We start from the raw sequence: 20,321 nt of genomic DNA, 5'->3' as shown, positions 1-20,321 counted from the left end.
CAATCAACAGTTTTGCAATCAAGTACGTGCAAAATAGCTTCCTTACAGACACATTTTCAAAGTACAATGAAGTAAATATTTCCTAGATTGTCCTTTGGAAATGACAAACAATTACAAATGACCATGACATGTGTATATATACTAATAGGAATGTCCTCTTTATTAATGTCAGTTCAATAGAAATTCAGGTACCGGGTATCCAAATATGGCAAAGTCCCCCTGATAACGTTCATATATCCCTCTGTTCTCCCACTTGCTGGTTCCTGAGAAGTAACGCTGCACCTTGGTCTTGTTTTGATGTACAAGTCCAGGCGAGATGCTTGGAAAGGACACCTGGTTCTCATTACCTGCTCTGCTCAGAATGTAGTTGACATCTTGGGCCAGCGTCTCAAAGTGGCTCACAAAGTCATAGTGGATGTCGCACGGTGCACACAAATCCACGTAAGTTGCCCAGTGACTGATGTGGGGGCCAACCAACCAGTCTATGGATTGCCGGCCTTCCGTGTCCCCCACGTAACGAACAAATTCATTAAAGAGTAAACCAGTATTAGAGAGATAAGGGAAGCCCTTGCGGTATTTGCGGATGATGGCAGTGCTGATGGTGTACTTGTACCAAGGCTCAGACGGTTTGGTAAACAGAAACTTGTCCTCAAATACGGAAATCAGACGCTCCAATGGATTCCTCACGATCAAAAACTTGAAATAATTTTCCAATCTGTGGAACACATCACCCATGAATGCGTTGTTGAAAATACTTTAACAGCTATAACATCCAGCTTTTAAAGTGAGTGACACCACACAAAAAGGATTACAAATTGGCAGCTGTCTTATACAAAACCATCACCACTTACTCTGCTTAGACAAAATATCTGTCGTAGTACCACCACCAGCCAGTGAGAGGCCACAATGTGCCACTGATTCGAGATGCTCTTTTCAGAAACCCTGAATTGGTGGCTAGCCAATCACAAGGCACAATGAAACGGTCACTCATTCACGCTCTCACTTATTCCCAGAGATTCAACCAGCCTCCAGAGTACCTGGAGAAAAACCATGCAAGCCCAGGGAGAACATGTAAATTCCACACAGTGAGGACCCACCTGGGATCAAACCCTCGACCCCAAAGATGTGAAGCCAACGCACACCCCCACTCCCAAGCCGGTTTTATAAAACTATTAATAGAATCCCTCAACTTTGATTGGAAGTGTGCAATACGTTTTCATTATTGGTATTTGTGCAAATCCTCACAATATGTACTAATGTCAATGATATTGACCGGAAAGTTCACTTTGATTTACCGGTCTGTTATTTCCTGGGAGGTCAGGGACGAGAGCTGGCGCAGGTTGTCCTTCACCTGGTCGTGAACAGGTTTGTCTGAGTTTCCGTTTACATTCGGAAACCCACCTGACAACAATATAAAACAAATATAATTCATCAAACTGCAGTGAGATGGGCAGTATACCTGGGTGAAAGTGTCTTTATATACTACTTACCACTTGGACCGATGAGTTTATACCATTCATTGTCACCCATTTCCGATGTCTGGCAGAACAACACTTTGTGTTGGTCGGAGACAAAGATGTGGTCCAAGGGCAACTTGGAGACATGGGTGATACCCCAATATTTTTTGTTCTTGCATGCAGTAGTGAGTATATGGCTCCTTTGATCAATCATCATTTGCCAATTAGTACCATTCATGGTCTGAAAGCAGTACAAAACAATTGCCTTTTTTTCAACTGCCCTCATTTCTGTCAATCATGATGTTACACATAATTGCTACATTATTGGTGTTACTGCTGCGGCTCTAACAAAGTGAACTGTTAAACTACGGTATAATGCATTTTCTACATATTTATTTGCCTGTAAAATATGACAAATCTGAATTTAATTAAAAGAAGAAACACATGTAATGGATTGAATGACTTTTCAAGAGCAACACAAAACAATGTATTTTTTAAAATTATATCTAAAATTATATATCACCCATGTATTCATGCATTCATTTTCTGTATCACTTAGCTTTGACAAGGGTCCGGGAGCTGCTGGAGCCTATCCCAGCCCAGGTGGGGGACATACTGAATCGGTGGCCAGCCAATCACAAGGCCCTACCCATGTATTTTTTTTTCCTCATCAAAAAAATAGTATTTAAACAATAATTGTCTTAACTTCTAAACTCACTGCACAGTAGCTCATACAAACCTCATTATGGGAAATATGTGGGATTATAAAGTCAATTTCTAAGAAGAAAATAGAAACATAAGAGTAGTTAGTTGTTGTTTTATATTTGTCGATTCAGATTCGCTTTTAAATGAAAACTCACCTGTTGTATTTCTAAGGCTAAAAAACCTGCCAATCATCAGGAGGATCAGCAGCAGCCAACCGCAAGACACGACACGCCACAGGAACCGCATTCTTGAATTTTCTGGGATAGGTTCAAATGTATTCATGGAGGAAAGGCCATAACAACAAAAAAAACCCTCATTTTTAACTAATCAAATTCAAAGCAAGTGTAATACGGGATGAATAAAGTTATCCAATCTAATCCAATATGAAAAACATTATTCATTAATGGATGATATAACCTTTATTCAAAGTGTATTATTTGTGTTAGAAATAACAAAGTTAAACAAGGTATCTTTCAAAGAAACATTTATAAAACATGCTTCCTCAATGACTTTTCTTGTTTTGTAGTCAAGTCACTTGGTTACATTCCTTTGCATGTCGTAACTTAGAATATTGTCTCAAATCACGAGAAGTGTGCAATTATTATAGTTTTAAATATTAAACACGTTCATCATTTAAGATTGTGGTAACGCACCAAGTTAGACACATTTGATCGAGATAAGATTGTATAACACTATTGAATCCCTGATTTTTTTTTTACTTTACAATTTGTGGTAGGTGAGTAACACATTAAAAGTCTGTCCTAAAACATTGAGCCAAACTAACCAGGTTAAACTTAGGTATTTAAAGCAGATCATCTTACCTTCTGTTGGCTTGAATTTTAAGTTGCATTTGCCTCAGTAACACAGGCACAGGTGCATACATACATACATTTCCAACAACTAATGAGAAATTGAGCCTGGGTAAACTTGTTAAGCAGGAAGACAGACTCAAAATACTACTACAGTTTCGATGATGATATCAGCAGCACTATACATTAGTCTGCAGCTCAGGAGGCTTTAATTGTCTTCATTGCAGTTCTACAGCAACTATTTAGGGGCCAATCCAGGTAACTAGTGTATGTACCTTCTTTTAGACCAAGTCAACTGTGATATGCTGGATTTCACCTTCAACGGTTGGGTTATCTGGTGAAATGTTTTTTTAATCGGTTTATCTTTACTCTATTTTGATATAAATGATCGTATCCGCCACATTGTCTTGCGTTACGGCGTTTCGTCTGGCAGTTTCGTGCAGTTGTTGCTTGCAGTTGAATTCACAGCTAATCCATCAAAGATGAAGAAAACTGGAGTGTTTTTGTTACTTCCATGTAAATCTTCAATACACCGTCAAATCAATTAATCTCTCTAAAATTCTTAAGAGTTCAACAAAACTCTATCACAAAAAGATGGAATTATGCAGAGTGAGAATGCATCAGAACTGAGGAAACCATAAACCACTCTTTTCCTCGTTACTTTATTCGTCTTCAGCCATTTCACCTCAAGTATACAAAATGGATAAGAACTATTTCATGAATCAAAAAAGGTCATTCTGATACTGACGCTCAGACCTTGGGACCCACACATTGTTCTGAAACAATTTTGCCATTGCAATGACAGGAATCAGATTTGGGGAATTTATCTGATCGTTAACTATATGCCACTGATTGTGACGGGATGACAGGAACAGACGTCCAACCCATTAAGACTGACGGCGCCAGTTGAAGGGAATTAGACATGTACCTAGTAACAAACTCATTTCAATTCACCGCAAAATGATGAGCACAGCCACATCTTGCAGGCCCCCTAGAAATGTATCATCATGGATGGCACTTAGAGATTTAGTTTCCGACACAGTACGAGTTAGATTCAAACTAAGTCAGTTGTGAGACACAGAGTCAGCTCCAAAGACTGGCAAGTGATTCCATAATTCAGAATAATTCACGTCAGTTGAGTAGAAAGTAAGGTTTCTGGTATCCAAACAAGTCAAAGTCCCCCTGAAAGCGGGCGTACAGGCGCCTAATGTCTCGTTTGCTCATTCCTGAGAAGTAATGCTCAATCTTGCTTTTGTTGTAACATGTGATCCCAGGAGGAATGTCCGGGTAGGAAACCAGGTGCTCAATGCCCGCTCTCTTCAGGATGTAGCCGGCGTCTTGTTCAAGCGTCTCATGGTGACCAATCACATCGTAAGGGATGTCGCAAGGTGCGCACAACTCTGCGTATGTCATCCAGTGAATGATGTGGCCGCCGAATTGGCGATCCAGACGGCGCCGGCCCTCGACGTCCCCCAGGTAACGGACAAAATCCTCAAAGTGCAAGCCGGAAGCAGCACGCTCACCATCACGTTGTCTTCGGCGGTACTTGCGAATGATGGCGGGAGCGATGTCGTGCCGATACCAAGGCTCGAAGCGGGGATTCTTGACAAACTTGTCACTGAAGGCAGAGATCAAGCGCTCGAATGGATCCCTCACAATAAAAAACTTGAAGTAACTCCTCAATCTGTTGAGGGAAACAACCATTGAATACTGAAAAGATGGGGAAACATCACGGCGGAGGTATTTAAAAATGTGATTTCACTTTAAAGCCATAGACATATAACCGTAAGTCACCTGTGTGTAATTTCTTGTGGCGTCAGCGACGAGAGGCGAGGCAGGCCGTTTTTCTCGTGGTCGTGGACCAGGTTCTCTGGGATTTCCTCGACACCGGAAAAGGCTCCTGACAACAACACGGATGACACAAAACTTCAGCTTATGTGTTGACAGGTGCATAACTCAAAGTCTGCCTGGCGTACCGTTGAGAGTGATGAGGACCTTCTTCCATTGTGTGTTACCCACTTTGGGGGTCTGGCAGAACAAGATGTTGTGCTTGTCGCAAACAAATATGCGGTCCAGGACAAACTTGCTGATGGGGATATGAGTCAAATTCCTGAGGGTGCTATTCTTGCATACGGTGGAAAGCAGTTGGAGTCGCCTCTCAACAACGGAGTCCCATTCATCCATTGTCGGGGCAGCTGAGGACTGAATGAATCCATTCAATAAGTGTTTTTTTTTTCTTTTGTCTTGCTGATTACCTGATCTGGTTGCAGGGAAACCGTTTTTTCTGCTGTGGGCAGCGGAAACTTCCTCGCTGTGCGTCCTGGAACAGTCGAACTCTGACCACCATGTCTCCCATCATACTCTGGAAAATGAATAACGGGCGTATGTCAAGACAACAACAACAAAAATGGACACACCCCTGACTGGACTCACCATCGACGGCTCGGTGGCTAATGATCTTCGTGACAAAGCCGAGGATGAGCAGCACCCAGCCGCAAGCTCCGAGGAACAACCAGCGGTGCCGCATCGCTGCATCAGCCGCAGGCGGCGGCGGAGGGGCGGCTGCGGCCCCCTCCTCAACAATGTTGACAGCTAATCACTCTTGCCCCACGCTAGCCTACTCACATGAGACGAAACGTCCTCAGCAATATGCAAAAAAAAAAAACAAATGAAAAAACAACAACAACAAATAAAACACTCACAACAAGGGTCAATTTGCACTGGACTCAATCTCCTATAAATGACCACAGCTAACCAGCGACTAGCCTAGCTGTTAGCCCCAGTAGTTGATGAGATGTTTGGGGGAGCTACTATAAAAATTCCGTGGGTAGAGGTCAATGACCATGATGAAGTTGTCCTCCGTGAGTGCTTCACGAGAAGTTGTATTTGTATTTCCAGGGCGTGGTGACAGCGGCTAATCACTTCACTTGGCTTTTTTTTCCCGAGTCGAAAGATGGGAGTTATCTGATCATCTCAACAGCACCGACAACCGGGTCAAGCCACCAAATCGAGCCCCTAGCCAGTATCGAATACTCCTAAGAACCCGTTTACCAACTCATCTTACCGTTTTAAGTGACCAGCGGCGCAGTAATTAGTTATATTATCATATCTCAGCAGCATCTTTCCCAGCATTTTATTTATTTGGGGAGGTTTCTCGGGGGTGAGCATTTGCCCGAGACCATTTCAAAATAAAAGCCTCCATTTCAGGGGATACATTTTGACTCACGTGATTTATTTGCTACGATAGTAGAAAACAATTATTCCTCGTTAACTTATCCCCTCGGTTCAATAACATGTGGTTACAGTTATTAATATGTACCTCGGGTTGATCACATTATGAGTAGTATATAGTTAAATAATCTGAGCCCAGATATTGCAAAACTGGGTAGATTATTCATTCATTTTCGGAACGGTTTATCCTCACAAGGGTCACGGAGGGTGCTGGAGCCTATCCCAACTAACTACGGGAACAGGGCAGGAGACACCCTGAATTAGTGGCCAGCCAATCACATGGCACGTGGAGATAGACAACCATTCATACTCATACCTGGGGCAATTTAGTGTTCAACCAGTCTATTGTTACTACATTGGGTATATCATATCGCATAGCATAATTTATGAGACAATATACTCTTGTATGTAAATATAGTTATTAAAACAGGCCTATTTGGAACTCATTTTGCATCCATAAGGTGTTTCAGAAAAGGCTGTTTTGATATTCTTTGGAATATTGGCCTAATACTACAATTCTATACTGCTAATATTTTCATATTATTACAATGACACAAGTTCATTCTTCATCTTACACTGACTTGTTTGGGAGTGGAGCCACATGCATGAACCTAGGCACAGATAAGTCTATGAATGGGCAAATCATTTATATGATAAAAAATGGATGGATGGGATGTTACATAACACCTGCTTCATGTTTCGTCAAAAAAGTCCCTGCAAATATGCAAGCTTTGTGTACATCACCATAACAGCACGTGACAGGCATACAAAACATTGGCCACTGCTGACTTGTCCCTCTGGCAAAGAAAACTATAAAACAATCAATAAAAATAGATGGATGCAATTATACACCAGGGCAGTCACAATCTTGACAGCTCTATCCAAGAGCACATTGACTTATATTCAAATGCAAGGTTTTGAGCTGATTTAAGAGAAGAAAACAAAGTTGATATACCATCAAAATTTCTTTTTATTGTTTTTTCCACTCATGCAAGTTCAGTTTTCATCAACATTGACCGTCTGCAGACCTGAAAAAGATGAGAAACATGGAGGTCAAATCACCAGTTGCTCTGCACTATGAATATAATAATAAGTTTATCCTCACCTTTGCATGTGGTGACTGGCACATATGTAACCAGCGTGTAGAGTTTGTTGGGGGAATCCTCATCCTCATTACGTTTCCTGGACAGTCGAACGCGTATCCTATACGGCACGTTCCTGCACAAATATATGGTACAGTTGAGATAACATGCTAAAATGAAGCAGGCAATCACACTGATAGGTCAAGTAAACAAGACATACAACATTTTAAGATATTTTTAAAAACACTATACACTGTCACACCTGATCCCTTTGCTCCACACTGCTTTGTTGAGGCGGGTGTCAATACGGACATCTGGAGTTCCCATCTCTTTCACTGCAAATTTGCGGATTTCTTTGATGGCACGGGGGGCCCTCCTCTTGAAACCTCTGAAAATACAGTGGGATTATTCAGTCGGACTGAAAAACTAAGAATGGCCAACAGAGAAAAGAAAATATCCTGGTGGACAACTCACATTCCATGGATGCGTTTGTGAACATTGATAGTGTACTCTCTGGTCACCACCTCGTTGATGGCAGAACGCCCTTTCTTCTTTTCACCCTTTTTGTTTGGGGCCATCTATTAGGAATAATACGACAATTAGAATCGAGCTCCCGCGTTGTTGTTTGTAGCATTGCTATCCGTATTATCCGGTGACAAACGACGCTTTAAGGTTGCACACACCAAAAGATAGAACTACATCAAATTGTCAATTCATGAAATACTCGTGTACAATGACAATTGTCTAAAACTAAAACGACCTCGCATTTAGCGACCAACCAACCAGTGGGGCAAACCACAGGTCCGCTTCAAATGCTATTTTAACCATTACACGCAACCATACCCAATTCTATAGGGTCACATGTTAGTTGTTAACTCGGTTCTTTTCAAAATGCGAATAGTTTATGTTCTTTGAACAAAGGATGGTAACAGATTGTGCCAATGATTTTTGTGAGAAAAACACTAACCGTCGCAGATTGCTGAGGCGGAAGTCGGAAGGAAGGAATGGAATGCGTGCATTGTGGGTAATGAAAACAGGTCCGGGTTCAAAAGATGTCCGCAAGGAAACGAGTGTAGTATTTTTGGCCCTTTCCCCATAAAATAACAAAGACATTCATAAAATACATATCAAATCCATAGTTTGAAAAAAATATATATTCGTTCCCTGCGACAATAATATAAATATTAGTGTGGTATTTCTAACAGCTTTGAATTCGGTCACTTGTGTCTGGAAAATGATGTTATGTTACTATTTAGCATTCATTCATTTTCTTAAACGCTTTAACCTCCCTCGGGACGCAGGGGGTGCTGGAGCCTATTCCAGCTTACTTCGGGCCAGAGGCGGGGGACACCCTGAATCAGACAGCCAATCACACGGCACGAGAATACGGACAACCATTCACGCTCACACTCATAGCTGGGAGCAACTTAGACTGTCCAATCACCCTACCATGTGTGTTTTTGGAATGTGGGAGGACACCGGAGTATCCAGAGAAACCCCATGGGAGAACACAAAAACTCCACACAGGTGGACCGACCTGGAGTGTAAGCGCAAATGCTTGTCTGTCTCCCTGTGCCCTGCGATTGGCTGCCCACCAAATAAATAGTGCCCGTAGTTAGCTGGGGCAAGGCTCCGGCACCCCTTGAGACCCTTGTGAGGATAAAGCGGTTCAGAAAATGAATGAACGGTGGAAGAGTGGTTAATAAGTCTGCAATATTTGGTCACATTCCTGAAAAAAAAGCAGTCCCCAAGTATTGCATTATATAGCTGATATTCTATAATATGATAAACATTATTATTGCTATACCAGAAGTGTTGTGATAAAATAAGGAGGTAAAACATAAAACATCTTGTGTTCAAAAACTCAAACCTACCAAGTTATAAATTGATCATATTACAGAGAACCAATACCCATGTTTAAATACCCAATTTTTTTTCAATTTGGTTGAATTTAAAACAGCAGAAACCAAGTAAAAACACAACTGACAACCCCCCTTTGCCTATCTTTAGCGGTTTGAAATCCGGTGACTGAAATGGAATAAAAAAATAAAAAACAGGATGACATTAAATCATCTGTAGTGTGAATCTAAGTAGTGTGAATTTGTCTTGAACATTACTCACTATGTAGGTAGAATTTTGTATAAACAAGGTAGTTAAAAGAGAATAAAATGGTGGATGAAAAAAAAGAGTAATTTTTTTTTAGGTGTTAGCTTGAGCGTGACTGAAAAGTATATTAATTGGAACATCATCTAGTATATCCGTCTCTAAAACACATGGTAAAACCTGTTGTTGCCTTTGTATAGTAGACATTGGAATGAGTGAAGGCCGAGGGTGAACTACACCATGGAAGCAAAATTGTTATTAAAAAAAAAACAGCTTTAGCATTGTTGGTATAAATTAACTAAAGCACTTATTCAAGACAGAAGAGCAGGCATCATCAAAAAGTGTGTGTGGGTATCTTGGAAACATTTGGAATCAACCATTATATGATTAAAATACGGAAAAAAAGCAATGCTCCGAGGTCAAAGTTGTAGCATGTTACAAAATCACAGTTTATTGACCCCAAAAATAATGATGGTAATGTAGATCAGAGACATGGATCAATCTGGTAGCTATTCATCAAAATCCAGGAAGTAGCTGTCATTACCAAAAAGATTGGCGGTTAAAAACCTTTACACGCTACGATCTGTGGTCACAGATGCAATGCGTTGGATTTAGTGTTCACTGGTCAAATGTTTTTTCTTCAGTGGAAAATGTTCTGGTACCTCCCGTCATCACTGTCCATTTGGAAGTAAAGCACAATGAAAGCAAATGAAAATGTGAGCTTAACTGTAGTCAAATTTCCCCCCAAAAATCTTTCTTGCATGGTGACAAGAGCACACATGTAAAGGCAAACCATCGTCAGTGTAATTCACACCGATTTGCAGTTTTGCAACCTAACTTTATTTATGGCTAGCGAGTTGTGTCTGCTGTGAATTGAGATGCATAGAAGTCAAGGCTTCCAGGCATTGAAGTTCATGCACTTCCTGAATAGAGGGCACCTCGTTGGTGTCTCTCATGACACGCAAACCTCTGGCTGTCCCGCAGCGACCACGCTGCCGCTATCCCCTGGTGCATCTTCAGCAACTGTATCCGAGCCGCTGTCAGACCTTTCTGAGACAGAAGTCTGACCGGACACGGTTCTCCTAAAGAGACGCATGCTCATTTGCAGTAACTCGCTGTCCACCACAGGGTTCATGGGATACTGTTTGGTGAGGCCCTAAAAGGAGAGGAAGAAGATTTACAAGAAAGACCCTCATTTCACACGTCCAAGGGATGTCCGAATTTTACCTTATCATTTTTCAAGAGCTGCCTGCGAATGCTAAAATCCCTGCGGGCACACAGGGCCTTGCAGCAGGGCCCGAGGTTGCTGAGTAAAGCTGCTCTCTCCACCCGTCTGTTCAGGGCCGCCATGTTGAGTGCCCCAAGGTCATGCTCAAACAGCTTGTCGGCCTCTGGAAAGATGCGTAGCGTATCATGTATGTTTATCGTTTACCCTGGCATGCTCATAAGGATTTGCAATTCAGGACATTCATTCATTTTCCACACCGCCTACACAAGGGTCGTCAGGTGGGGGGGGGGGGGGGGGGGGGGGTTATATAATTTGTATTATACATTGAAAAAGGGAAAGCTCAAATGCAAACTCTCACCTTTGGGGTTGTCCAGCTCTGTTTTGCACACTTCTCTGACCTTTTCCATGAGATCAGCCCCAGCAAGTCGCTTGGAGACGCCTGCCCTGAGAAGGAAGGCCCCCGGGGTGAAGCGAAGCAGAGCCGCCCCGGCCGCTCGGGGCTCGGGCTTCTGTTTGGGCATCAGACTGGACCAGTCCACGTCAATAACATCCAGAGGACCTGACGACACACGGAAGGAAATCGGTGAGCATACAGTCAGCCGGGACGTCTTGTGGAACAGATCATTTTTCCTGCAATGAAGTGAACCGGTGTCTTCAAACCTGTCGCTTTCTCTTCATCCTGCTGATCCTCCTTTTTCTGACTGTCAGCCAAAATCTCATCCAGCTCGTCATCACTGATTGGTTCATAGTCCTCTCCTGCAGATGCCACCGACTGGCTGTCATCTTCTTTTCCATCATCTTCTCCTGAGAACACGCAACGTAAAACGTCAGTGTGGCGATCATTTTGATGAAAATTGGTGCATTTAAAAAAAACTATTTTTTTTTTTTTTTTTTTTACCATCGATGCTGTCCATCCTCTCCATTTCTAACTGCTCGCCGGCAACCTGGTGGCTGTTGCCTGGTTTATCGGCTTCTGGCGGGCTGAAGGCTTCTCTTGGCAGGAGTGGCTCGTAGTCGCCTCTGTCTTGCCGCATCAGTTCCCCTCGCCCCGCAGCTCTGGAGTCGCCATGAGGGGCCAAGTCGAGCATCATCAATCGCTCTCTGTCTCGATCGCTGCCCCTTTCACCCCTGTTGTCTCTGTCCCGTTCGCGTTCCCGCTCTCTTTCCCGCTCGTGTTGCTGAATGAGTGCCTCGGGTAGCAAGCGTTCACGATCCCGGATGTCCCTCTCCCTCAGAAGCGGTTCGCGGCCGGGGCGCATGGGTGGAGGATCTCGTCCCCTTCCCGCCCAGTCTCTGGATTCGGGATCCCAGTCTCTCGTTTGTGCCAGTGGTGGTTGTTGAAGCAAGCCCTGTTGTTGGCGGAGATCCTTTCGGTCGCGTTCGCGATCAAATGGCTCCCTGTCTCGCTCTCGTTCTCGGCTGTCGTAGGAGCCGGCGCGGGATTGGGACCTGGCTTGCCTTTCAGAATCAGGTGAGCTACGCCTGGAGCTGTGGCTGCGGGAGTCCTGTCGGTCTACAAAGCAAACACCATTGGCGTTAGTGTCGTTTATAAATTTGTCCACGTGCAGCCAACACCCTTTGAAAATTGTGAATCAGGTGGCGTCGTATACAAGAGAAATCGTAAAATTCAATGATTTTAAGGCAATTTTAAGGGTACGGCTTATGCGGTCAAGTGTTTTAAAACTTTCAAATGACTTCAAGGAACACGACTGGGACTTTGAGTACTGGTGGCTTCAAGATCATTTTCAAGCTATGCCTTACCTGAAGACGTGCTGCGGCTTGGTTCGCCTCTCTTCAACTGGTCGATTCGAGATTTTCTCTCCGCTCCTGGTGGGTCATTCACTCCCAGCCTCTCTCTTTCCCGGTCATGTGGTGCTGGGCCCTGAAGACGCCCCCTCCGGGTATGTGATCCCTGGAGGTCGTCTCGGTGGGCCGACTCATTGGAGGGCGAGCGTGGGCGCCGGGATGACGTGCGGCTCTGGTTACTGCCCATGCTGCTGCTGCGCGTCTGCTCTGAAGGAGGTTTGCGAAGAAGGGGTTGGGACATGAGGGGCTGTGGGGTCAACGTCTGCAACAGCATCGGAGGATCCTGCAGAAGCAGAGGGGCGATGGGAGGGGGGTTGCACCGATCTCTGTCGCGCCCCAGCCTGGGAGCTCCACCTCTTCGAGGAGGCTCGGGTGGCGCTCGTTCGGTAGAAGCAGAATCGGGTTGTGCTACTCGATCCGAGACCTCCTCATCGGACCAATCGCTGAAATTGTCCATTTTGGGAGGTTGGGAAGAATCGGTAGCGAGACGTTGACCCGGTCTCAAAGAGGGAGGTGGCGTCCGCGGACCTCTCTTCCTCTTATTATTGGGCTGGCGTGCTGAAGAATCCTCCTCGGACGCCTCCGAGTCTCTTTCGCGTTTCCTCTTTCTCTCGGGCAATTTCTTCTTTGCTCCCTTCTTCGGTGAAAGTAACGATGGAGGAGCCTCTGGCACAACCGGAGCTGGGGGATCAGGGTTCAAGTGGTCTGCTGTGGGACCTTTGACACCACGAGCTGCTTCTTCATCTTTACGCCCTTTCTTCAAGCCCTTCCTCAGGGTTTTGGTCTTCTTTTTGCCGTCTTCTTGGGGTTGTGAAACAGCCACATCTCTGTCTACACTCTCAACAGCAGAAGCAAGAGTAACGGCAGGCGGGGGGGTGGACTCCCGTTGGTCTCTGCCTCGGCTTCGAAGGTCCGGTTGCGGATCTGACGGGTGATCGGCTGGCCGCTCAGCTGCTCTGCTACGTTCCCCTCGGGTCTCCGGTTCCTCATGGCGGCCACGTGCTTCCCTTTTATTCGGAGCTCCTCTGCGTTCTTCCTCTTTCCAGTGGCTGGGCTTGTCATCAGATAACGCAGTCCGTGATGGTGAACGCAACAGAGGCTCGACGGGGCGCACCACCTGGCTGAGGACCCGATGCTTATCGGCACCTGCAAATGAATGGAGATAGCACACCCAGGTATGACTTTTAAAAATCGAAGGAGGAAAATAAATAATGAATAAAAAATTGAAAACAAATCAGGATCTTAAATCCTCATTCCCAAAAATGAGTGTGTCCTCTCTAGAAGAAATCCCTACTGTCACTTGGAGGTGGACACACGGGGCTGGGGAGGAGGGGCTGTGGGTGAAGCTTGGCTGGCCCTCGGCCATTGGGACGCTCACTTTTCTCATCTGCACTGTTGTAGCCGTCACTGTCTGGAGGACTGTGGTCGCGAGGCCCTCGCTTGGGCGAAGGTCGGGGGCTCGGGCTGGTATCCAACCTGGCTCGCTTGCGGCTGCAAGGCACGAGGAGAGAGGTAAGACAAATTGAATTGGATCCAAACAACAAATACAATAGTGATTCATGCCTGGGTTTGCGGTCGTCTCTGGTCTCTCGAATGGCACGGTCGTCCCTGGCATCTTCTCGCCTCTCCCGTCTTTCCCGCTCTCGCTCCTCCCATTCTCGCTGTCTCTCCCGCTCGCGCTGCTCTCGCTCTCGTTCGCGCTCCTTCCTTTCTCTCTCCCGCTCCCGTTCTTCCCGCTCCCTTTCTCTTTCTCGCTCCCGCTCCCGTTCACGCTCTCTTTCCCTTTCTCTCTCTCGTTCACGTTCTCGTTCCCGCTCTCGCTCTCTGGTGCGTTCTCTCTCTGCTTCCCTCTCTTTTTCCCTCTCTCGCTCCCGGTCTTTCTCTCGTTCCCGCTCCCGTTCTCGTTCCCTGTCTCTCTCTCGTTCTCTCGTCCGGTCATCTCTCCTATCATCCCCTCTGTCCGTCCTGCGCTCATCCCTCCGCTCGTCCCTCTCGGATTCCTCCGATCTTCTTTGATGGCGGTTTGGGGAAGATGCCCTTTGATCTAGGAAAACAAACCAGACATACACATTGTTATACTTTCAGGCAAACTTTCATTCAGACGGATCGTAAATCTCGATCTATCTTTTTCTCTACCAGAATCGTTATAATTCTGATGGTAAAAAAATGGTCTCTAAAACAACAGTAAGTCGCAATTTGCAAACAGGAAAATAAGAAATGATGTAGTAACTCCCACCTCTATCGCGGTAAAAAAATGGTCTCTAAAACAACAGTAAGTCGCAATTTGCAAACAGGAATATAAGAACTATTATATATATTATATATATAATATATAACTCCCACCTCTATCGCGATTATCTCTGCGATCTCTTTCGCCATGGCCTCCTCCTCTCCTGTCGTAAGAGGAATCTCGCATCTGCTCTCCTCTTCTGTCTCGGTCTGAAATTCTTTCCCCGCCGCTGCGTTCTGTGCTCCGCTCACGTGCGCCACTGCTACGAGACTCCCAGTTGTCATGACTGCTTTCCGGCTGACCCCTAGAGTTTCTGTTTGAACCTAAAGGAGGGGGAGGGGTTAAAAATTGACCTGATCTGTGAGCCTTTGTAATCCCCACCCCACTGAGGAAGTCATGTCTTGCCTTTGTCAGATAAATCCCGTCCTCTTCCACGACTGTCTCGGTCTGTTCGCGTTTCCGTCCGTCCGTCTCTTCCTCCGTCTTCACGCCGATGAGTTCTATCATAACTGCGGTCATCATGGGAGGCTTCTTCCTTCCTGAGGGTGTTCATCCTATCCCTTTCTTTCTCCTTTTCCCGCTCTCTCTCCCGTTCCCTCTCTTTCTCTCGCTCGCGATCACGATGTTCCAATGATTCCCGAGTAGAGCGTGTCTCGGTTCGGCTTTCCCTAGTGTCCTTGACATCCCTGCGGTCCCGCGGCTCTCTGGTGGATTCGCGTCCTCGCTCTCGGCCATCCCGTCGATCCCGGGCTTCCCTGGCCTCTCTGTCGTCACGGCTGTCCCTCGATGAAACGTGCTCCGAGTCTAACTCCCAGTCATCCCTGTTATTGTCCTTATCACCTTTTCTGCGGCTTTCTGTTAATCACAAAGAGAGAAAAAAAAAGGATTATTGCACTTTCAACAATAGGTTGCATTTGTGTATAAGTCAGATTTGGGTCATTAGAGACCAACAATAAGCATACTTTATAGTAACAACAATGAACGGATATGGTTCCAAATGTCTTGGCCAAAACCTGTGATGGCTAAGCAAATTATTGTCTGCTGTGGACACAAGAACAATCTAAAATGAAGAAAGATGAAACGCCTATAACCATTTTGGTTATGGCGAAACTATCAAATGTGAACATAACGGTTCTATAAGGTAAAGCACTAGTAATTCTCCACTTCTGCCAACTAGAGCATAATAGGCAAGAACCCAAAATATTTTTACCATCTCTGCGCTCATGTCTGCTGCGCTCCTGAGTGTGGGGACTTCTCTCTCTGTCACCACGGCTTCTGTCGCGACCTCTCAAGTGGTGCGAGGTGGGGCTCGATCTGTCAGATCGGCGGTGGGGGGAGGACGCGTCTTGAGAAGTGGCGGGAGAACGTGAGCGCTGGGACCGTGGTGGGGAAGAAGCTGCGGCCGTGGAGCTGCGATGATAGGCGGGAGACGAGGAGCGGGAGCGGCGTCGTCTGCGAGGGGAGGGCGAATTCCTCTGGGGTGACGAGTCCGAGCCGGAAGAAGGAGAGTGCCGGTTGGGTGGCGTTGGTGTGCGCTGATGGCGTGGAGGGGAGGGAGAAGATCTATAAACAGTTGGGAGAGTTAACTCATTGAAGGCATGATCTGTGCCATCAAAGATGCGCTGACCTGCGAGGGGGAGTTGGCAGAAGAGCGGCCTTATGAGAAGAAGCTTTTGGAGAGGTAGACTTCTTCCTCGTGGAGGGTGAAGGTGAAGCGCTCCCAGATCGCTCCTCGGAGGTCACAGAACGCTTGAGCTTATGAGAACTATCAGATCGGTCCCTATTGAAAAGGGAAACATTTTTTACATCAAAAGTACACCGTCTGCTCCAAAATGATTGAAACAATAAGTTTAATGATTCATTTGATTTTGCTACATACGTTGTGAATACAGCACTAAAGTTTATAATTCCAGCTTTTATTCTGTAGTGTTTACATTAACAAGTCTTAAACAACCCAGGAAAGATGAGCGCTTTTTTTTTTAACCCATCCACTTTTGAATTGAGGAAACGCACTAGGACGGGTTATTAAGTGGATTTTAAAGGGGTGAAGTGAGGATAAAATGTTTACCTGCGTTTCTCTTTCTTCTCCTTGTGTTTTTCTGCATCGCGTACCCGCTCTTTCCCTTCTTTCTGTTTCTCCTCGCACTTTTCTTTGTTTTTATGCTTGCCTTTGTGCTTTTTCACAACCACAGGAAGGTCAAGTGGCACTGGGGGTGGTGGACTGGGGGTACGAGGACCTTTCTTCTTACTGTGAGATCCTTTTGACACCCTGATATAGAAAGTTACAATAGTTAGAGAGCCACAATGTCAACCTCATGACATACACTTTTCCACCAAGGACTTTAGAGAAATGGATAATGGTTAACTTTATTCATTCGGGAAATTTCAAAGTGAATTGTACAATATTGTCTGATGTAAAAAGATCTACAGACACGTACTTGGCAGTTTCTGTGACAGGTGAAGAGCCGGGTGCCTTCTTTTCTTTTTTACCCAAGCCTTTAACTGCACTTTTTTGTTTTGGGGAACCAGTAGACTTTCTGGGCCCAGGGGAATCTCGAGCTGGTAATGGTGGTTCAGGAGAGGTCTGAAAATAAAATAAAAAATCTTAAATGATAAACAGGCCAAAAAAATGTCACCAGCTGGTAGAGAACACTAGAGGCACTTGCTCCTTACTTTTTGCAGCGCCGTGGATTTTGATTTGGTGGGCGTGCCTTCTTTTTTGATGACAATTTCTTCTCTTTTCTCGGAATTCTCTTGCTCAAGTTTCAAAAGCTCACGCTGGATCTTCTGTCGCTTCATCTCGAGGGACAACTCGTAATCGTAATCACCAATATCAGAATCTGCAAAAATCCACCAAAACCACACTTAAAAACAAACTCGCAGACTTTCCGAAAAGTAAAGACTTTGTACCAAAACAGGCCACGTTAAAATAAGCACATTCAAACCCTTACGTGTTGTTTCCCACTCTATGGGCTCTTCTTCGCTAGCAGGGGTGCGCTCCTTAGTAATTTTGATATCCTCTTTCTCTCTGTGACGACCTCTGGAGGAGTCTCGCTGCTGTGATTTGGGACAGGAATGCAGTACATATTTACAGTGAGAAAATATTCTTGCTCATTTCCCTATCAGGATGACTTTTAACACTAAACTGCTCCAATTATGATCAATGTAGAGAACTCACTCTTCCTGTGGGAGATGCTGGCTCATCCAATTCACGCTTTACATTATCTGTGTCATTATCCTGTCTTTTATTCTTCATCCTCTCCCGCAAGTCGCCAGTTGGTCTCTCGGCTGACCCACTGAACAATAGGACATGTAATTCACACATTTTGACAGAATAACCCAATCGTTACCCATTCAGACAAAAAAAAACACGTATTTTGTGTGTATCCAAAGTTTATGTTGAATGAGATTATGCATATATATTAAAAAAAATTCAAAAGACTATATTTACACACCTTTGTGTGGACAGCCAGTGTCAAAACAGGGCTAAAACAGAACAACGTACCGGCTGAAATTAAGTCCTTTGCCTCGTGGTTGAGTTCCATGTGTGTAGCGACAAGTGTTGCCGTAACTGCAGTTTCCTGTCTTCAACCAATTTCTACAGTGACTCTGAAAGGCACAAATGAGCAACTGTGGAAGGCACAGTAAGATGCCCAGAGATTATATGGCATTGCAAACTGTTTGGTACATACATCAGCAGCATTACTCCCAGTGCTCGGGCCGAGTCTTTCAAACACGCTGGGTCGGCGCGATGGGGCGGCAGGGTTACTGGTGCTGCTGGATGCGGGGTTGCTGCTGCTATCAGATATTGTTTTTGAATTCTCCACTGTAACCTTCCGCCTGATCTTGGACATTCTGCAGGGCTAGAAGAACCATGAAAAAAAAACGCTTATTACATGATTGTAATGTTAATGCATTCGGTTCTTTTGTATGATCTTAATTCATGTCTTCCTTAAACAACACTGAACTCGTATTAAAGAGCACTCGGGAATAAATATTAAAATAACATATCAAGTCTATTTATGGTACAAGAGATCTTAATTTAACACGGCAGGGTAGATCAATGGTCAATATCAATCAAACATCAGATAGCCATCTTATGGGATAACATTGGACTGAAAAAAAACGGAAAAAAACATTTCATTGTCAGATAAGAAATGGTTGAATGTTTATTTGTCGAGAGAATCATGTTCCATATCGTGTAATAATAGACATTCTATTTTTCGGACGATTGACGATTTTTCTTTCCTCTTGCCCTGCAATTTGTGAATGAAACGAGCTTCGGATATTTTCGTTGAAAAAAAAATGTCATTTCATTTTGCTCTTTTCATCAAAGTCTAATAATAAATCATAAAGAATAAAACAGCCCCAAATTGGGATATGCATCGTTTCTTCATTTCTTGTGGGAATAAACAGCAACTCTACCTATAACCACTGAATTATATTTTTTTCATCCAGAACATAACATTTTATTAAAAACAACCTAGTTTTAGCTTCAATCTCTTATCGAAGTTAACCTCGTAGCAACCCGTGTTTAAATTTCTAGAGAACACAAATATTTCTACAAATGATCAATAGAGCTGCATTAAGAATCCAAGAGCTATCTTGATGTAAAAACAAACGAAAAAATCAAACTGTTGCAAATCGTACATATTAGACTATAAATAACCATAAATGGACATTTACAAGAGTGCGCAGTGTTGCTACAATAGTGAAAACAAATGAACGTAGAGAAGCTAAGCTAGCCACAAGTGTTTTCATTGTACGCAAGGCCTTCGCTTTTCCGAGCGCGCGTGCTGCACGATGGACAAAAATCAAATGAACTCACCCGGGATCCTGAATAGGTGTGACATCTACTGTTATCCAGATACAACACTCATTTACTAAACAAAATAACATTGAATCTTTAAAGCAAATTCTGACACTTCCCCAGCAGTCCGCATATTGACGGAGGATGTGCAATTCAGTCTGGGCCCTTCTTCGCTGGGGGCGAAAGGAAAGGAAGGACACAATCATCTTTGGAGCGCCATCTAAAGGTCAAATATGTATTTTTCTACAATGCAATGTAGTATTACTACAGTATACTACTGTAGTGTAGGGCCTACACTACAGTAGTATACTGTAGTAATACTACATTGCATTGTAGAAAAATACATATTTGACCTTTAGATGGTATAGTAACTTCATAGTAACTTGTGGCCTACACTGTAGGCTACCCATATGACATATGGGTATCATTGTAGTTCACATTATTATGTTGACTACTTATTCATTACCTATTTATTGATAATTTATGTATTATTATTTATTGATTGTTTATCAGTTTGTTTGTTTGTTGTTGTTGTTATTTGTGTACTTCCTTGCTTATTTAGGTTCTTGACTTGTTACTCATTGATGTATTACTTAATGATTATTTATTGTTATTCGTTGTTGACTATTTATTTGTCTGTTTGTCTTTTATCGCTATTTGTGTACTTCCCTACTTATTCATGTTGTTGACTACTCCTTTATTACTTATTATTTATTGTTATCAACTACCATTGAGTATTTGGTGAAGCTTTAAATCTCTTTACACTTGTATAATGACCATAAAGGGATTCAATTCTATTCAATATCCATCAATCTTCCCTACAGCTTATCCTCATAGGCTTGCGGGGGGTGCTTGACCCT

General features: G+C 44.1%; 4 protein-coding genes across 8 annotated transcripts; all 4 read right to left on the bottom strand.

Moving 5' to 3' along the window:
• Positions 1-133: 133 nt before the first annotated feature.
• Positions 134-3,461, bottom strand: LOC144205108 (carbohydrate sulfotransferase 10-like). Of its 2 annotated transcripts, XM_077729335.1 has the most exons (6): positions 2,984-3,461; positions 2,318-2,419; positions 2,197-2,234; positions 1,491-1,698; positions 1,296-1,401; positions 134-715 (listed from the first exon to the last, which is right to left on the bottom strand). In XM_077729335.1, exons 2-6 carry the CDS (start codon positions 2,406-2,408, stop codon positions 169-171), a joined length of 990 nt encoding a protein of 329 aa, XP_077585461.1. In that variant the 5' UTR covers positions 2,409-2,419; positions 2,984-3,461; the 3' UTR covers positions 134-168. The 2 variants fall into 2 exon arrangements, with proteins under 2 accessions (XP_077585461.1, XP_077585376.1); XM_077729250.1 differs by lacking the exon at positions 2,984-3,461 and having other exon boundaries at positions 2,318-2,452.
• Positions 3,462-3,617: 156 nt separating this feature from the next.
• LOC144204942 (carbohydrate sulfotransferase 10-like) lies at positions 3,618-6,179 on the bottom strand. 3 transcript variants are annotated; one of them, XM_077728957.1, is made up of 6 exons: positions 6,036-6,179; positions 5,405-5,611; positions 5,227-5,333; positions 4,948-5,173; positions 4,766-4,871; positions 3,618-4,655 (listed from the first exon to the last, which is right to left on the bottom strand). In XM_077728957.1, the coding sequence occupies exons 2-6, from the start codon at positions 5,496-5,498 to the stop codon at positions 4,103-4,105; spliced, it is 1,086 nt and encodes a 361-aa protein (XP_077585083.1). In that variant the 5' UTR covers positions 5,499-5,611; positions 6,036-6,179; the 3' UTR covers positions 3,618-4,102. The 3 variants fall into 3 exon arrangements, with proteins under 3 accessions (XP_077585083.1, XP_077585163.1, XP_077585247.1); XM_077729037.1 differs by having other exon boundaries at positions 5,405-5,588; positions 5,674-6,169; XM_077729121.1 differs by having other exon boundaries at positions 5,405-5,588; positions 6,036-6,149.
• Positions 6,180-7,154: 975 nt separating this feature from the next.
• Positions 7,155-8,358, bottom strand: rpl31 (ribosomal protein L31). The gene is made up of 5 exons (XM_077729458.1): positions 8,252-8,358; positions 7,759-7,862; positions 7,547-7,672; positions 7,308-7,420; positions 7,155-7,230 (listed from the first exon to the last, which is right to left on the bottom strand). Exons 2-5 carry the CDS (start codon positions 7,860-7,862, stop codon positions 7,199-7,201), a joined length of 375 nt encoding a protein of 124 aa, XP_077585584.1. The 5' UTR covers positions 8,252-8,358; the 3' UTR covers positions 7,155-7,198.
• A 1,454-nt stretch (positions 8,359-9,812) lies between these two features.
• zc3h13 (zinc finger CCCH-type containing 13) lies at positions 9,813-19,645 on the bottom strand. 2 transcript variants are annotated; one of them, XM_077728877.1, is made up of 20 exons: positions 19,480-19,645; positions 18,344-18,514; positions 18,157-18,260; positions 17,830-17,947; positions 17,603-17,708; positions 17,325-17,491; positions 17,090-17,235; positions 16,720-16,920; positions 16,279-16,431; positions 15,862-16,214; positions 15,057-15,506; positions 14,765-14,974; positions 13,985-14,465; positions 13,716-13,912; positions 12,377-13,567; positions 11,514-12,128; positions 11,276-11,419; positions 10,974-11,174; positions 10,615-10,778; positions 9,813-10,543 (listed from the first exon to the last, which is right to left on the bottom strand). In XM_077728877.1, exons 2-20 carry the CDS (start codon positions 18,503-18,505, stop codon positions 10,340-10,342), a joined length of 5,367 nt encoding a protein of 1,788 aa, XP_077585003.1. In that variant the 5' UTR covers positions 18,506-18,514; positions 19,480-19,645; the 3' UTR covers positions 9,813-10,339. The 2 variants fall into 2 exon arrangements, with proteins under 2 accessions (XP_077585003.1, XP_077585013.1); XM_077728887.1 differs by having other exon boundaries at positions 13,800-13,912.
• Positions 19,646-20,321: the final 676 nt, after the last annotated feature.

The sequence above is a fragment of the Stigmatopora nigra genome, chromosome 1, assembly GCF_051989575.1.
Source record: "Stigmatopora nigra isolate UIUO_SnigA chromosome 1, RoL_Snig_1.1, whole genome shotgun sequence".
In the NCBI taxonomy this organism is placed as follows: domain Eukaryota; kingdom Metazoa; phylum Chordata; class Actinopteri; order Syngnathiformes; family Syngnathidae; genus Stigmatopora; species Stigmatopora nigra.
The sequence above is the reverse complement of the archived record's forward strand: the minus strand, read 5'-3'. Positions and strand labels throughout refer to the sequence as shown.

Coding starts and splice junctions, on each gene's coding strand:
- LOC144205108 (XM_077729250.1), bottom strand. CDS start 2,444: ATGAATACATTTGAACCTATCCCAGAAAATTCAAGAATGCGGTTCCTG. Junction 1,699..2,196: donor CACATATTTCCCATAATGAG/GTTTGTATGAGC, acceptor TACTGCTTTCAG/ACCATGAATGGTACTAATTG. Junction 716..1,295: donor TCCCAGGAAATAACAGACCG/GTAAATCAAAGT, acceptor TGTGTTCCACAG/ATTGGAAAATTATTTCAAGT.
- LOC144204942 (XM_077728957.1), bottom strand. CDS start 5,498: ATGCGGCACCGCTGGTTGTTCCTCGGAGCTTGCGGCTGGGTGCTGCTC. Junction 5,174..5,226: donor TTTCCCTGCAACCAGATCAG/GTAATCAGCAAG, acceptor GGATTCATTCAG/TCCTCAGCTGCCCCGACAAT. Junction 4,872..4,947: donor GGTCCTCATCACTCTCAACG/GTACGCCAGGCA, acceptor TGTTGTTGTCAG/GAGCCTTTTCCGGTGTCGAG.
- rpl31 (XM_077729458.1), bottom strand. CDS start 7,862: ATGGCCCCAAACAAAAAGGGTGAAAAGAAGAAAGGGCGTTCTGCCATC. Junction 7,673..7,758: donor CACAAACGCATCCATGGAAT/GTGAGTTGTCCA, acceptor CTGTATTTTCAG/AGGTTTCAAGAGGAGGGCCC. Junction 7,421..7,546: donor GTGTGGAGCAAAGGGATCAG/GTGTGACAGTGT, acceptor ATATTTGTGCAG/GAACGTGCCGTATAGGATAC.
- zc3h13 (XM_077728877.1), bottom strand. CDS start 18,505: ATGTCCAAGATCAGGCGGAAGGTTACAGTGGAGAATTCAAAAACAATA. Junction 13,568..13,715: donor GTGTCCACCTCCAAGTGACA/GTAGGGATTTCT, acceptor ATTCATTTGCAG/GTGCCGATAAGCATCGGGTC. Junction 10,544..10,614: donor AGCTCTTGAAAAATGATAAG/GTAAAATTCGGA, acceptor CTCTCCTTTTAG/GGCCTCACCAAACAGTATCC.